The sequence below is a fragment of the Pleurodeles waltl genome, chromosome 8, assembly GCF_031143425.1.
Source record: "Pleurodeles waltl isolate 20211129_DDA chromosome 8, aPleWal1.hap1.20221129, whole genome shotgun sequence".
Lineage (NCBI taxonomy): Eukaryota > Metazoa > Chordata > Amphibia > Caudata > Salamandridae > Pleurodeles > Pleurodeles waltl.
The window spans coordinates 424,003,982-424,020,368 of record NC_090447.1 but is presented as its reverse complement, the minus strand read 5'-3'; the positions used below and the strand labels follow the sequence as shown (position 1 = coordinate 424,020,368).

Genomic DNA, 16,387 nt, shown 5'->3' with positions numbered 1-16,387 from the left:
CGGTCTTGTGCTTCATTATTTGTTGGGGGGAGTGGGGCCCTTCCGTCAGACTGTCGGCGGCATCTTCCATCGTTGTCGACACTCCTCTGCTGGCCATGGGTGTTTACTAGGCTGCCTGTTTTTCCATGTGCTTCATTATTTGGCGGCCCAGACCGCCTGACTGTTGGCGGTAGTTACCGCCACCGCCCACGGTGCGGTCTTTACCGCTGTGTTCATAATGAGGGCCTATGTCATTAATAGAATCTGTTTTTTGGGCTTCCTTGATACACACATCAGGCCAAACACGGCCCTTAAATGAAACATAACATAATAGAATGTTAGTAGCAAACAAGAGCTACATCCAGTCATTTGCCTTATGCAGTTTTAGTCCTGTCACAGCATGACTGCATCCTTTTTTTCGGGTACATGTGTATATAATACCAAAGTAAATGTTACGTTCCCCATGCAACTAAAATAAGACCAGTGTTATGTGTATTTATACCTCCTCATCGGTCATGTTCTCCGATGACGGGTTATCTCCTGTTTCAAACTTATCTATTAGTGCATTCCAGGTTTAAAGATCATCCACGGCTTTATCATCATTTCTCATCCGCCACTGCCCATTCTATAAAATCTCTTTTCAAGTGATTCACCTGCAGCCACTGTAGGCCCAGCCACTTGATAGCCACCCTATGCTTAGCCAAAATAATTATCAGATGAGTGAATTTGTATTCCATTTTTCGTGCCTTATGGAACTGTATGTCTCCCAGTAGGCAAGTAGCTGGAGTAAGCTCAATGTGTATCCCACAATAGTATTCTGAGTGTTGTAGGACCTCTCAGTACCCCCGACTGATGGGCAGCACCAAGCACAGAAAGGTGGCCTTGCGTTTCTGACATGGGGGCACCCCTCCATCTTTAATGGGTAAATCTTATGTAGTAATACAGGTGTAATATAGATGTGATGCAGATAGTTACAGTGAGCGAATTTACATCTGGCATTACTAGATACAGTGTGCACAAGCAAGCACATTTTCCATCAGCGTGCGTCAGTAAAATGTTCCCCCAGCTCCTCCTTCCATGCATTTCTGGATTTAAACTGGAGTCTGGGCTCATCTGCTAAAAGTGCTTTGTACATGTGTGATTAAATTTCATGCCCCCCTCTCCAAGTTCCAGGAGGGCTCGAAGTAGCAGTGAGGTCAGAGGTGTGTTGAGGTAGTCTGGCCAGATGTCTAAGTATATTCACTATACAGGTGTGCAGGAGAAACTGTCCCTCCCCTAGAGGGAAACGTGTCCTGTGCAGCTTCAAATTAAATTCAGGTGTCTGTAGGGTAGATCTCACCTAGGGTCTTGCAGCCCCCTCCCTCCATCCTGTGGTGTCGACAACTTCGGCCAATATGTGGAAGGCAGGCAAGTCCCAGAACTAAAGGTCCCTGGCGAAGGTTGCCTTCTCTAACATCCCCTTTACTGTTCATTCCCATAAGGATGCCATGTGTGTAATTAGGTAAGGTGCTACTGCCAGAGTATAGCAACTGTGGCAATGTAATCGCCCTGCCTCTATCTGCCAGTAACAACTTTTCTCAGTTAGTGTCTAAAAAGCCAATGTGCAGCATGCTGTAGTTGGCGTTTGTGATAGTACGTTTCCATGTGGGGGAGGGCAAGACCTCCCTCAGGCGTCGGCAAGTGTTCCCATGCCACCCTGCTTCATCTGTTTCTCCATATAAGTGTAGTAAGGAGTGAGTGCAGTCATTGGAAGGTTGCATGTGGGAGTGTATCAACTAAGTGCTGTAGTATGTAGAGGCATCGGGGCAGAAAGACAATTTTTGCCACCGCTATGTGCGCAATCATGGACAATGGAAGCATGATCCAGAATTGTACTGAGGTCTTAAGGCCATCTACCACCCGGTCTATATTATATTGCATTCTTCTCTGGGGAGCAGATGCTATCATCATTCCCACATAGCAAAAGTTTTCTATTTTTCAACATAGCGGAAGGGGAGGTAGCGTGACAGGATACACCCTTGCAAGCATACCCAATGGGAAGACCAAGGATTTATCCAAATTAAATCTTAGACCTGTAACATCTCCAAATTCGTCCAAATGTTGTATTTATAGTGGCAGTGATTTCCTAGGGGACCTGAGGTAAAAAAGGGTGTCACCTGCACGCAACACTAAATGAGTTGTGTCCTCCACCCCGACACCCCAGTTCATAAGGGTTTGCCTGATAAGGATTGCAAGTGGCTCCAATGCCAAAGTGAATAATAGGAGCGACAGCGGACACCCCTGCCTCGTACACCTGCCCAGAGTCAATGGAGCTGGGCACCAGCTGCCCACCCTTACTGCGGCCGTCTGCTCAGTATACAACAGGGATATCCAGGACTGGAACTGTGGGCCAAAGCCCATGGCCGTCAGCACCACCATGAGGTATTGCCAGTCCACTGTATCGAAGGCCTTCGGAATGTCTACCGACACCACCACAATCTCCTCAGGGGAGTCTGCAGTCTCGTGTATTACATGCATTAACCACGCAGGTTCATGGTGGTGCTCCTGCCAGGTATGAAACCGCACTGATACGTATGCAAAAGTTGTGTGATCACTGTCCATAGACAGAGTTCTAAGAGTTTACAGAGAATTTTGGTGTCAGTCTTAATCATGGTAAGGTGTTGATATGAAGATGGGTCAGAGGGGTCCAAGCCAGGTTTCGGTATCATTGCGACGTGCCCTTCCCACATTGTGGGGGGTAAAATCCCTTTTGTTTTGTCTTCTAAAAATACTTCTAGTAATCGCTGACTGATGTCCACTATATTGGTCTGATAAAACTCAGACAGGAAGCAGTCACTATCTGGCATTTTCCCTCCTGGCAGTGGCCCAAGGCCTGTTCCAAGCTCTTCAAGTGTAATGGCTGCGTTCATTTCCTGCGCTTCTAGGTCACTAATTTACATGAGAGTGAGAGCTCCCAGAAAATCTTGCGCTCCAGCCAGGTCCCGCCCACCAACTTTGAAGTATACCTGACCCAAGTGTGTCTTGAGTGCCTACTATTTCAGCCTGCGTGCGTGCATCAGCTGCCGCCGGTGTCCTAAGGTGCATGATACGTTTGCGTGGTGTTTCAGTATCCATGCCATCAATCACTCAGAGCTATCCCTCTCTCTATGTATTAAGTGCTGATATGATTTCAATGTGTATCGTTCAAGTTGCTCTCTCGCGGACAACAATTTGCGAAGGAGCACATACTCATTGTTTCTCCCTTTGCTATCGGCAGGCAACAGTCTGTGGTATGCTGCCAGGATTCCTTTCTCCTGAAGGAGTTCTGCCTGCAGGGTTTTGCGCACTCCACACGTTAATCCTATGCACTGACCCCCTAAGTACTGCTTTCATCGCTTCCCACTCCATGGCTCAGCTTTGTGTTACTAGCCAGTTTTCAGTAAAGTAGTGTTGGAGTACGTCTGTCAGTGTGTCCCTCCCATGTGCGTCTTGTAATATGTCAGAAGGAAATGTCCACATTTTGGTCAGTTGGACACGAACTCCCCAGTGCAAGGAACACACCACTGGGGTGTGATCAGTCAAGTAACAGGAGAGGTGCTCCACTTCCCCAGTCCTTGGGACTACATGGTCTGACATCAAGATTCTGTCCAGCTTACCATATGTACCACTAGTCGCTGAGTGGCATGTGTATTCCCTCCAATCAGGATGGACTGCCCTACACATCTTTCAATCCCTGCTGGGCCATTACTTCCCGCAATTGTGCTGTCATCCTGGGTTTAGTGTTTGGGCGTGGGGGATGGCGATCTAATTCCCCATCCAGGACACAATTGAAGTCTCCCACCCAGAATATTTTAGATTCTATTACGAGCAATTCTCTATTACAAGCAATTCCCTGCTTGTTCCTTAAAAGTTACCTTCATCCACATTCGGCCTGTTAACAAATGCTACCTCAATATTTTCTAGTGTACACTGCAATAACAGAAAACAACTCTCAGTGTCTGCCTCATATATGTCAGTCTGAAAGGGACCCCAGGGGCAAACCACACAAAACCGCTGCGTGCATCTGAGGAGTAATTAGAATAATAGACTTGACTCCTCCATTTTTTGTTGGGTGTGTCTCCTGGATGCATGCAATACTTATCCCCCGTTGTTTAAGCGTGGACGTTTCTGATAGAATCCAAAATCCCAAATATTCCAGATGAGGAATTTCCTCTTATTTAGTGTATTCATGGTTAGTGTATCGTATGTAGGTCTCTAGTAGCAATGTACCCCGAACAATGCAGTAATGATTTTATAACAAGAACCCGTATAACAGATTAACAAAACAATTCCCCCTTCCCTTCCCGGACAAGAACACAGTAACCCATTATGTTTTCTCGTCCACATTTCTATGTTTGTCAGGACCAGCACTGCCTCCCCACCCTCACCCACTGAAACCAGTAGGTCTCCTTAACAGTAAATAACTGTTGGTGTTAACTCTCGTCACTCAGTCCGCACTCAATAACACTTTATGCAAAGCAATGTTGGTTATTGATTCCAGTTGTACCTCATCTGAGGTTTCTCCGAGAGACAGCTGCAGTATAGTGACAGCAACCAATGCATAACAATTCATGTAATGGAGAATACCACAACCCATCATAATTGTGGTCCCTAATTATGCATTCGTATCTCAAGTGTAATGTTGTTCTCCGCCCAGCAAATCATGTCCACATAATCCCCTCCATCTCCTCCCATCCAGGCAACCAAGTCCTGGTATTACCCGCTTTGTGCTTTGTCAATTAATTAAGTTTCAGGCATATCTGTAATAAAAACATCATGATACACAATAGACATTACAATGAAAAGGATATGAGTGCCTAAGTTCATTGCTACATGAATTTCCCATTGTCATGGGTCTCACTCGCCATGCGCGGTTTCAGTCCCAACATTTGTATCCGGTACTCCTTCATCTTGGGTGGATGGTGTAAGTACTGTCTCAGCTTCAATAGAGGAGTCCTCCCCCTCTGTCTCCAGTGTCCCCGTCTGTTCATCACCAACGGGAGCCATCGTGCCGTCTTCACAAATCACCACTCTACCAGTACCCCCTCGAATGGATTCCTCCTGTTGCGCCAGTCGTCGCTCGCAGGTTCTCCTTTTTCCACTAAGGTGCTTGGCTGCTCTGGCGCCATCCCATGGCGACCCCACACAGGGTCCGTCATGTCCAGCCATGACCAAACTTCGTCCGGTCGCTCAAAGAACTGGTCTTTCCAGCATAGATGATTTTCAGTTTGGCAGGATATAACAGCATATACTGAATGTTCAAAGCTCTGAGGTGTTTTTTTTTACCTCAATGAGGTCTTGTGTTTCTCTTGAACCTTGTGTGTATAGTTTGGGTAAATGGCAATGTTTCACCCTTCATATTGTGGTGTAGAGTTTGCCCTAGCAGGCTTAAGCATAGCATCTTGGGCTCTAAAATTTAAAAGGCAGGCTACAATTGCCCTAGGCGTGGCCTCCGGAGGAGGCTGAGCAGTCAGTGCCCTGTGCGCCCCCTCTATCAGGTAGTGCTCTGAGAGGTCCAGTGGTTTCAAGTCCGATCGCATCCATTTTTCAAGGAATTGCTCGGGGGATAGCCCCTCCGCTCCTTCAAGGAAACCCAGATAATAGGCAGATAATATTTCGTCTTGACCAGCTCTGCGTCTTCAGCCCTAGCTTCCAGTGTTGTTGCTGCCACTGTCATAGTGCTCATTTGTTGCTAAGCCATTGCACTTAGGGTTGTATGGAGGTAATGTTAGTTTCTGCCTCAGATACTTTGTCGGCCACCACGCGCAGATCCGCTCGAAGGAGACTGACTTCAATGGAGACATTAGCTATTTGGCCTTCCAGTGCCACACGAGATCTCTGTATGGCAGTGGTCTTCAAACTGGGGGGCAGGCCCCACTCGGAGGGCCTCAAGTGATCCTGGGGGCGCCAGACTCTGGCCAAAAGAAGCATTACACTAATTAACAGTGTTTTGTTTTAAGCAGTTTTAAAAAGATAACAGTACTTAACTGCAATGTTTAAATATGTCTAGACATATTTAAACACTGCCATCTTTATAAAATAATTGTGAAAAATTCTGAAGGGGGGCCAATGATTTTTATTTTTCAACTGGGGTTGCGGTATAGAAAAGTTTGGAGACCACTGCTGTATGGCCTCCAATAGAGCAGCTCTCGAAGGCTCTTCTTGTTCTTCTGATGATCAGTCCGGGGAATCTTTGGCCTGCTTGGTGATCCTCTGCGCAGTGTGATGTGCGGTTGCATACTAAGTAATGGTATTACTCTGGGGCTGCATGTGCACCTGGTCTTTACCCATCTTGCCACCGGCATCAGCAGTCAGAGCCCCGCTCAACTGCAGTGCTATTCTTTATTACAGCTCCACATATGCTTGGGGTCTGCTGTGTCTGTGGCATGCTACACTCACAGGAGCTCCAACCACCAGCACCGGGCCTCTGAGCTGTTATCACACCCACTTGCCACTTATTTGGTGAGTGCCCTCAGTTATCTGCTTTGGCCCGTTTCCTAGTATGGGTCTGCCCATTCAGTTTGGTTGCACCCGATGGTCCACTCAGTCACCTCCAGTGGGCACTACCCGCACTCTATCTATAGCATTGGAGTTACAGCCTTCTATTTGCTCCCACATATCAATGAGCATCCTTCCCCTCAGCGTTGCTATTACCTCAAAGCGGGCTTATGCATGTGGTAATCAACTGGCTTCCTCAGTTCCCGAGTGGGTATGGAGTGGGGGGTCACACCCGCCATCACAAGTCACTGTCTGCTTAAGCCTCTCTGTGCAAATGGTGGGCTCACCATGCCTCCTCCGCATCCTTCAGTCTGTGCAATACGGGTCCACCCCTGTTTACCATTGCAGGAGGGGGAGAGGCCTTATCTCATCAGAAATCGGGCCGCTGTGTGAGTCAATGCTCACCAGACTGCAAGGCCACTCTCCGTTCCTCCCTAACAGCAGTGTGCCCCACAGGACTCCTCTCACCTATTCTTGCCCACTCACTTGGCCTCCCGATGCTCCAGGCGGCGTTCACTCTGCCATCAGTGTTCTCACCTGGCCTTGCCAGTCACCCAGGCGCACCGCGGTCAAGCAGTATCACTCTCCTGACCCCGTGCCACTCTGCAGCCCGCAGCCTCACGCCCTGGATGGCGTTGGTTGGAGGGACCGCCCCTCAGGTCTCAACAACCCCTAAGGCATCCCTCACAGGGCCCTCCACTCCACTGCTGCTAGGATGAAGCCTTATGCTCGCTCCCCATCCTGCGGCCTCAGCGCCCGCCCCGCCTGCAGGGGCACACCGATGGGTAATCGCCATTCTGTCCCTGGAACCCACCACAATGGGTCAGGGGTGGATAGCAGATGGTTTTATTTCTTTGTTTTTAGTGTGTCTTGGTTTAGTTGCACATAGAATTTGGTAGGATTGTGCCAGGTCATGGAGGGGGTGGGGGTGAGGGTGCCGCATGTGAACACCCTCCCTATATTAATTTTGGCCCCAGGGACCCCCATCCCCCAGGGCCCAGCCTTTCAAAGAAACTGGGAGGGGAATGTGCCGCCCCTCCCAGGCCAATTTTGGCCCCTGGAGCCCCATCCCTCAGGGCCCAGCTGCACATAAAAAAAGAGGGAGGAGGCACAGAGCCTGTTTCCCTGGGCTGATGTCCATCCCCATGACCCGGCTGCATTAGTAATGGAGAGAGATGCTGCATGGCCCCTGCCCCAAGCCGATTTCAGACCCGGTGAATCAATTCCCCTAGGGTCCAGCTGCAATTTCAAAAGGGAGTGGGCCGTGCCTGTGCCCACAGCCGGGAGACAGCGGTTTCTTTGCCCACACTGCCATGGGCAGGGAAACCTGTGTTGTGTTTCTTTGCAGGGGCAATTTCGAAACTCCTGCCAAGCGGAAACAAACACTAAGGGGGTCATTCTAAGTCTGGCGGGCGGCGGAGGCCGCCCGCCAGACTTCCCCCTCCGAAATACCGCTCCGCGGTCGAAAGACCGCGGAGGGTATTCTAAGTTTTTCCCTGGGCTGGCGGGCGGTCGCCAAAAGACCGCCCGCCAGCCCAGGGAAAAACTCCCTTCCCACAAGGATGCCGGCTCGTAATCGAGCTGGCGGAGTGGGAAGGTGCGACGGGTGCTGTTGCACCCGTCGCGTATTTCACTGTCTGCCAAGCAGACAGTGAAATACTTGTAGGGGCCCTCTTACGGGGGCCCCTGCAGTGCCCATGCCAGTGGCATGGGCACTGCAGGGGCCCCCAGGGGCCCCGCGACCCCCCCTACCGCCATCCGGTTCCCGGCGGGCGGACCGCCGGGAACTGGATGGCGGTAGGGGGGGTCGGAATCCCCTCGGCGGCGCAGCTAGCTGCGCCGCCTTAGAGGATTCAATAGGGCGGCGGTACACTGGCGGGAGACCGCCAGTGTTGCCGGTCTGACCGCGGCTTTACCGCCGCGGTCAGAATGCCCTGCGGGGCACCGCCGGCCTGTCGGCGGTGCTCCCGCCGACCCTGGCCCCGGCAGTCTAAGTCCGCCGGGGTCAGAATCACCCCCTAAGTCCGCTCCCAGTGGGTGGGGGCATAAACAAATTCCTCCCGCCTACAGGGAGCAAAATTGTTTGCTGCTCCCTGCGGGAAGGAGCAATATCGGGTCCCACTAGAAGCAGGGAGCAGACTGGGGCCACCGTCTCTTGGGTGCCCTGGATGGGCACCAGGGCACCCACCCTTTGTTGGCCAGGCCCTAGGGAATGGGGTCGCCAAAATCAGTCTAGGGAGGGGGGTCACGTGCCCACTCCCCTAAAAAAAAAAATGCCCAGTGCCTCAGAGGAGGAGGGCATTTGCCTTCCCCCACACCCTGAAATATGTTGCAGGGCCCAAGGGGATGAGGTCCCTCGGACTAAAAGTGGCCCAGGGAGGGGAGCCCTGTGCCTCCCTGCCCCTAAAACACGCACTGGGTCTGGGGTGCCCGGGGCACCACAAGTTAGCTGCCTCTAGTGTGTTGATGAGCCATGCCTGCGCTTTAATTCGTCCATAAGACTGAATAAAGCTTGACATTCAGTACTAACAAAATTCACAAAATCATAGTTATAAAAATTTAATAAATAGAAATTAATGAGACCCATCATAGATAACACCTGGATCTCAGTGCTCCAGGTCTCCACAACATTCACAATCAACCTCATTGATAATTGTATCCATATTGAGAGCCAACCCTTTTCCACTCAGCACGCAAAGGGTGGATGGGATACAATACCACGCATCCTTATTACATGACAATGTGGTGGTGAATCTCTTAGTAGGGAGCAAATGTATAACCTTATTAGTTAATTGTCCCTCGTTTGCTCTTTATTGCCTCCAAGTGGTGGTGCACCTGAAAACCAGTAAATACTTACGCAAAAATGTTGCACAATTGCATAATGCAGTGGCTCTGATTAGGACTGTGATTTATCACTACAGGGTGAGATGTGGTGTGTGAAGAGTGGGTGTGGCAAAGGGGCTGTATACAACCAGAGGCCACTTTTGCTACTGGTAAGTCTCGAGGGCCAATACATATAGTTCAATTAAGTCTGGAAGTAAGCTAGCCTTATATTCCTTGAGGAATTTGGTTGCAAGGTTGTCAGACCTTCAATCTCTGTTATGGTTATCGGTACCAGAAGACCTAGCCTAGAGTCATCATCTACCTATGCTACAGCAATGTCAACCAAATAAGCAGCTTTTGCCTTCTACATTGGGTGTATATACATTTGTATACGTTTTGGGGACCATATCAAGAATGTCTAAACTAATACAAGAAAAATAACATTCCAGTTTAAATTTAGCAGGACTATTTTTCGGTTGGTGTGTCTGCTCAAGAATCTAGGCTAGGGTTTTCCCAGGATGCTCACTTTCACCAGATCTACAAGTGAGAGCGTGTTTGCCCAGACACTATCTATTCTTTTCTGCTACTTCTCTAAAGAAAAAAAGGGTTTTATTTATCTCGGTGACGAGTGTGGGGGTCTTACTTCTAGTATAGCCAGATTCAAGCTTAACATGTGCTCTAGCTGATGTAGCCTCAGACCAGGTACTATGTCTGAATGTGTCTTTGAACCATTAATGTAATGTGTTATACCATTTTTATATCATTGTTCATTGGTGCGTGCCTGGCTAACACCACGAATACTAAGGTAATGCTGCCCTAGGTAGGAAAAACAAGCCAACACCCAAAACTCAACCCTCCCTTCCACATACTGAACTATTAAATCATCACTGAATCCACATACATTCCCACTTCATATGCAACCATAACCAAAAGAAAAAAGTATTGTTTCACAACTAAATCACCCACTGTTACTGGAACACCTATTTTTCTGTTACAAGTGCTCTGGGTGGGTCTCCATGCTAACATGCCTGCCGTTATTTTTAAAACTATCAAATAAAAGTCACTGAAAGTTGAGTACACATGACTTTAAAAAACAAGCAATGTGTTGGTGGAATAAGGAAGAAGCTGACTTTAACATTCTTTGGATGTGGCTCACATAAAGCATTTACAAGCTTTTCTTAAATGGCATTAAATAGCATTTAACCACTGCTAAGCTAAGAGAGACTATTGAGAATGGAATGAATAATTACTGATGTAACAGTCACAAAGTACAATTAGTGTAGACACTTCAACATAGGGAAGTAACACCTGCATTTCCAAAATCAAATAATTATTAATTTAAAAAAATAGTAAAATGTTCCCAGAAAGATTTCTCTTACCTCTACAGTGACATCTGTAAACAGCATATGAACAAAGTACAAATTTGTGGACATATCATCAGGCTTGTGAGCAATACGGAGATCAAAATAGCGAATGCCACTATCCAGCTGTTCAGACACGGTTAAATCCTGCAAGATGAAAAAAAGATTTGGATCTTCACAGTAACAAAATCTTCAGAATTGTAAGTCCACCTAGTAGCCAGAGTCAACTAAATTGTTAATATGTCTTTCTTTCCTGCTTGAGCTAAACTATTAGATTATGGGGAACACCTTATCAACAGTCTACCATAAATGTCATCTCATAACAAAACCTGTTAATGGTAGTAGGAGACACCACCAACAATGCTTGTATTAATTCCAATTATTTGTATGCTATCCAAAACCAAACGTTTAGCTTTTAAAATAGCAGCTTCCCTTATACAATGTAGGAAATGATACATGATGTGAAGGTCCATTCTTGAAATATTCAAAGAATTATGAATTTGATTGGGATGAAGTGTTGGCCTGATTACCCTGGGATCTCAGAGTAATTACAAATGACTTCAATGGTGCTGCCCCACGAGTGCATACAATTGTGAGTTGAAATCACCCACTCTGCACTTGTTTTGCCTCTCATAACCATCTACCTAGCAAGAAAAAAGGGAAATATTGTGTCCCAATTCAGATAAATTTGCCCTTCAGCAAATTAACAGACACATAGGGTGCACGGATGTGTTTTCTTTTTGCACACTCTACAGAATATGACCCAGTTTTAGTGCCAATAGACCCTCTGGTCAAGCACAGGATCAGAAAAAAACTTAAAACATTGAAACAGGGACCCTGGTTGACTGAACCATTTTTTTTAAAACAAATGTTATTGTACTTCACATACCCATCATCCTTCAAGTCTAGGCTGTTCCAGGGATTATGCATGTAACCAATAAATAGAACTAGTCACACAGGTTAGTATTCCAGCCTTCAGTAACTTTCAGCAACTTCCTCTAACTTCCAGTCCCAAACAGATGTCTCCCTCCCCCCGCACTGCGCCCTATGTGCCTTCAATACTAGAATTGTGTCTCACAAGTGAATGTGGAGATAATGTTCTTAGTGTTGGTCGGGATCCTTTTGCTGGGGCCCCATGCATCCTATATATATGTCACTTTGTTGTCATAATGTCTGATGACCTCTGCCCTCTTTGTATCATAAGAGCTAATTAACCCCTTCCCCGCCACGGACGTAATGGTTACGTCCATGGCAGCGCCCGCGTGGCGCCATGGACGTAACCATTACGTCCTGAATGCTTCCCTCGGGAGAAGCGCTAGCGCTCCTCCCGAGGGCCGCCCCCCCACCCCCCTAGGTCAGGGCTGACCAGGGAATCCCTTCCCCTTCCACCCCCGACCCCCCCCACCCCCCACTGTGACGTCAGCGCGCGAGCGCGCGCTGATTTGTCACAGGGGCCTCCCTAGTCGCGCTGGAAGCTCTGCTTCCAGCGCGATTGAAAAAGAAATGCAAAAGCATTTCTTTTTCAATCACTTGGGAGGCCCGGAGGGGCTTCAAAGGGAAGGAAAAGTATTTCCTTCCCTTTGAAGTCCCTCCGAGGGTTTCAAAAGCCGGATTGCTTGCAATCCGGCTTTTGAAACCCCACTAGACACCAGGGATTTTTTTTTTTTTCATTGAAATTGACCAAAGGGAGCGACCCCTTGGGCAAGGGTCGCTCCCAGGGGGGGCATTTTTTTGAAAAGGCCTTTTCTGCCCCCCCTGGGGGCAGAAACCTCTAGGCACCAGGGACCATTTTGTTTTTTTTTCATTTTTTTTTTTTCATTTTTTTTTATTGAGGTGGGGAGCGACCCCTTAGGCAAGGGTCGCTCCCCTTGGGGGAAAATTATATTTTGGCCATTTCTGCCTCCCTTGGGGGCAGATTGGCCTATTTTGATGAGGCCAATCTGCCCCCAAGGGGGGTAGAAACCACTAGACACCAGGGAGTTTTTTCTTTGCGTGAATTTCACGCAAAGGGAGCGACCCCTTAGGGAAGGGTCGCTCCCTGGGGGGGGAGGGCAATTTATTTTAGGCCATCTATTATTAGGCCGATCTGCCCCCAGGGGGGGAAGAAACCTCTAGGCGCCAGGGCAAATTTTTTTTTTGTGTTTTTTTTTTTTGTTCTTTCTTTTTTTTAGAGATGGGGAGCGACCCATCAGGCAAGGGTCGCTCCCCTGGGGGGCAAATTGTATTTAGACCATTTCTGCCCCCCTGGGGGCAGATTGGCCGATTTTAGGTCAATCTGCCCCCAAGGGGGCAGAAACCACTAGGCACCGGGGATTTGTTTTTTGGCGCCAATGTCACGCAGGGGGAGCGACCCTGTAGGCAAGGGTCGCTCCCGGGGGGCGGGGGTTGGGGGGGCAAATTTATTTTAGGCCATTTCTGCCCCTCGGGGGACAGATCGGCCTATTATTAGGCCCAACTGCCCCCGGGGGGGCCAGAACACTCTAGGCGCCAGGGCAATTTTTTTTTTGTGTGTTTTTTTTTTGTTGTTTCTTTTTTTAGAGATGGGGAGCGACCCATCAGGCAAGGGTCGCTCCCCTGGGGGGGCAAATTGTATTTAGACCATTTCTGCCCCCCTGGGGGCAGATTGGCCAATTTTAGGTCAATCTGCCCCCAAGGGGGCAGAAACCACTAGGCACCGGGGATTTGTTTTTTGGCGCCAATGTCACGCAGGGGGAGCGACCCCGTAGGCAAGGGTCGCTCCCGGGGGGGGGTGGGGGTGGGGGTTGGGGGGGCAAATTTATTTTAGGCCATTTCTGCCCCCCCCGGGGGACAGATCGGCCTATTATTAGGCCGAACTGCCCCCGGGGGGGGGGGGCAGAACACTCTAGGCGCCAGGGCAATTTTTTTTTTGTGTTGTTTCTTTTTTTAGAGATGGGGAGCGACCCATCAGGCAAGGGTCGCTCCCCTGGGGGGGGGCAAATTGTATTTAGATCATTTCTGCCCCCCTGGGGTCAGATTGGCCAATTTTAGGTCAATCTGCCCCCAAGGGGGCAGAAACCACTAGGCACCGGGGATTTGTTTTTTGGCGCCAATGTCACGCAGGGGGAGCGACCCCGTAGGCAAGGATCGCTCCCGGGGGGGGGGGGGGGGGGTGTTGGGAGGGCAAATTTTTTTTAGGCCATTTCTGCCCCCCCGGGGGACAGATCGGCCTATTATTAGGCCGAACTGCCCCCGGGGGTGGGGGGGGGCAGAACACTCTAGGCGCCAGGGCAATTTTCTTTTTTGTGTTTTTTTTTTTTTGTTGTTTCTTTTTTTAGAGATGGGGAGCGACCCATCAGGCAAGGGTCGCTCCCCTGGGGGGGCAAATTGTATTTAGACCATTTCTGCCCCCCTGGGGGCAGATTGGCCAATTTTAGGTCAATCTGCCCCCAAGGGGGCAGAAACCACTAGGCACCGGGGATTTGTTTTTTGGCGCCAATGTCACGCAGGGGGAGTGACCCCGTAGGCAAGGGTCGCTCCCGGGGGGGGGGGGGGGGGGGGTTGGGGGGGCAAATTTATTTTAGGCCATTTCTGCCCCCCCGGGGGGGGCAGAACACTCTAGGCGCCAGGGCAATTTTTTTTGTGTGTTTTTTTTTTTTGTTGTTTCTTTTTTTAGAGATGGGGAGCGACCCATCAGGCAAGGGTCGCTCCCCTGGGGGGGGCAAATTGTATTTAGACCAATTCTGCCCCCCTGGGGGCAGATTGGCCAATTTTAGGTCAATCTGCCCCCAAGGGGGCAGAAACCACTAGGCACCGGGGATTTGTTTTTTGGCGCCAATGTCACGCAGGGGGAGCGACCCCGTAGGCAAGGGTCGCTCCCGGGGGGGGGGGGGGGGGATTGGATGTTGGGGGGGCAAATTTTTTTAGGCCATATCTGCCCCCGGGTGGGGGGGGGGGGGGGGGCAGAAACCTCTAGGCGCCAGGGGAATTTTTCTTTTTTTTCTTTTTTTTTTTCTTTGTTTTTTTTTTTTTTAGAGATGGGGAGCGACCCATCAGGCAAAAGTCGCTCCCCTGGGGGACAAATTGTATTTAGGCCATTTCTGCCCCCCTTGGGGGCAGATTGGCTGAGTTTAGGTCAACCTGCCCCCAAGGGGACAGAAACCACTAGGCACCGGGGATTTGTTTTTTGGTGCCAATGTCACGCAGGGGGAGCGACCCCGTAGGCAAGGGTCGCTCCCGGCGGGGGAGGGTGGGGGTTGGGGGGGCAAATTTATTTTAGGGCATGTCTGCCCCCCCCCCCCCCCCCCCCCCTGGGGCCGGCTGAGCTACAGGCCAAACACCACAGGTAGGCACCTTGCAAAAAACACCTCTGTTTTCTGTGAAAAAATATGTTGTGTCCACGTTGTGTTTTGGGCCATTTCCTTTTGTGGGCGCTAGGCCTACCCACAGAAGTGATGTACCATTTTTATCGAGAGACTTAGGGGAACGCTGGGTGGAAGGAAATTTGTGGCTCCTCTCAGATTCCAGAACTTTCTGTCACCGAAATTAGAGGAAAAAGTGTTTTTTGGGCCAAATTTTGATGTTTGCAAAGGATTCTGGGTAACATAACCTGGTCAGAGCCCCGCAAGTCACCCCATCTTGGATTCCCCTGGGTTTCTAGTTTTCAAAAATGCACTGGTTTGCTAGGTTTCCTCAGGTGTCGGCTGAGCTACAGGCCAAAATCCACAGGTAGGCACTGCTTTTTATAAAAAAATGTGATGTGTCCACGTTGTGTTTTGGGCCCTTTCCTTTCGTGGGCGCTAGTCCTACCCACACAAGTGATGTATCATTTTTATCGGGAGACTTGGGGGAACGCTGGGTAGAAGAAAATTTGTGGCTCCTCTCAGATTCCAGAACTTTCTGCCACAGAAATGTGAGTAACATGTGTATTTTTAGCCAAATTTTGAGGTTTGCAAAGGATTCTGGGTAACAGAACCTGGTCCGAGCCCCGCAAGTCACCCCTCCTTGGATTCCCCTAGGTCTCTAGTTTTCAGAAATGCACAGGTTTGGTAGGTTTCCCTAGGTGCCGGCTGAGCTAGAGGCCAAAATCTACAGGTAGGCACTTCGCAAAAAACACCTCTGTTTTTTTCCAAAATTTAGGATGTGTCCACGTTGCGCTTTGGGGTGTTTCCCGTCGCCGGCGCTAGGCCTACCCACGCAAGTGAGGTATCATTTTTATCGGAGACTTGGGGGAACGCTGGGTGGAAGGAAATTTGTAGCTCCTCTCAGATTCCAGAACTTTCTGCCACAGAAATGTGAGGGACATGTGTTTTTTTTAGCCAAATTTTGAGGTTTGCAAAGGATTCTGGGTAACAGAACCTGGTCCGAGCTACACAAGTCACCCCTCCTTGGATTCCCCTAGGTCTCTAGTTTTCAGAAATGCACAGGTTTGGTAGGTTTCCCTAGGTGGTGGCTGAGCTAGAGGCCAAAATCTACAGGTAGTCACTTTGCTAAAAACAGCTCTGTTTTCTGTGATGTGTCCACGTTGTGTTTTGGGGCATATCCTGTCGCGGGCGCTAGGCCTACCCAAACAAGTGAGGTATCATTTTTATCGGGAGACTTGGGGGAACATAGAATAGCAAAACAAGTGTTATTGCCCCTTGTCTTTCTCTACATTTATTCCTTCCAAATATAGGGGTGTGTGTAAAAAAAGACATCCATTTGAGAAATTCCATGTAATTCACGTGCTACTATGGTCACCCCGGAATTCA

The 16,387-nt window shown here is 49.2% G+C and overlaps 1 protein-coding gene across 3 annotated transcripts in view; it reads right to left on the bottom strand.

Moving 5' to 3' along the window:
- PLCXD1 (phosphatidylinositol specific phospholipase C X domain containing 1) overlaps nucleotides 1–16,387 on the bottom strand; it is a 138,850-nt gene that overhangs the window by 46,217 nt on the left and 76,246 nt on the right. For all 3 annotated transcript variants that reach the window (XM_069204304.1, XM_069204305.1, XM_069204303.1), the window contains one exon: nucleotides 10,698–10,826. In XM_069204304.1, the coding sequence (XP_069060405.1) occupies nucleotides 10,698–10,826 (129 nt within the window). The remainder of the gene's footprint in view (nucleotides 1–10,697; nucleotides 10,827–16,387) is intronic.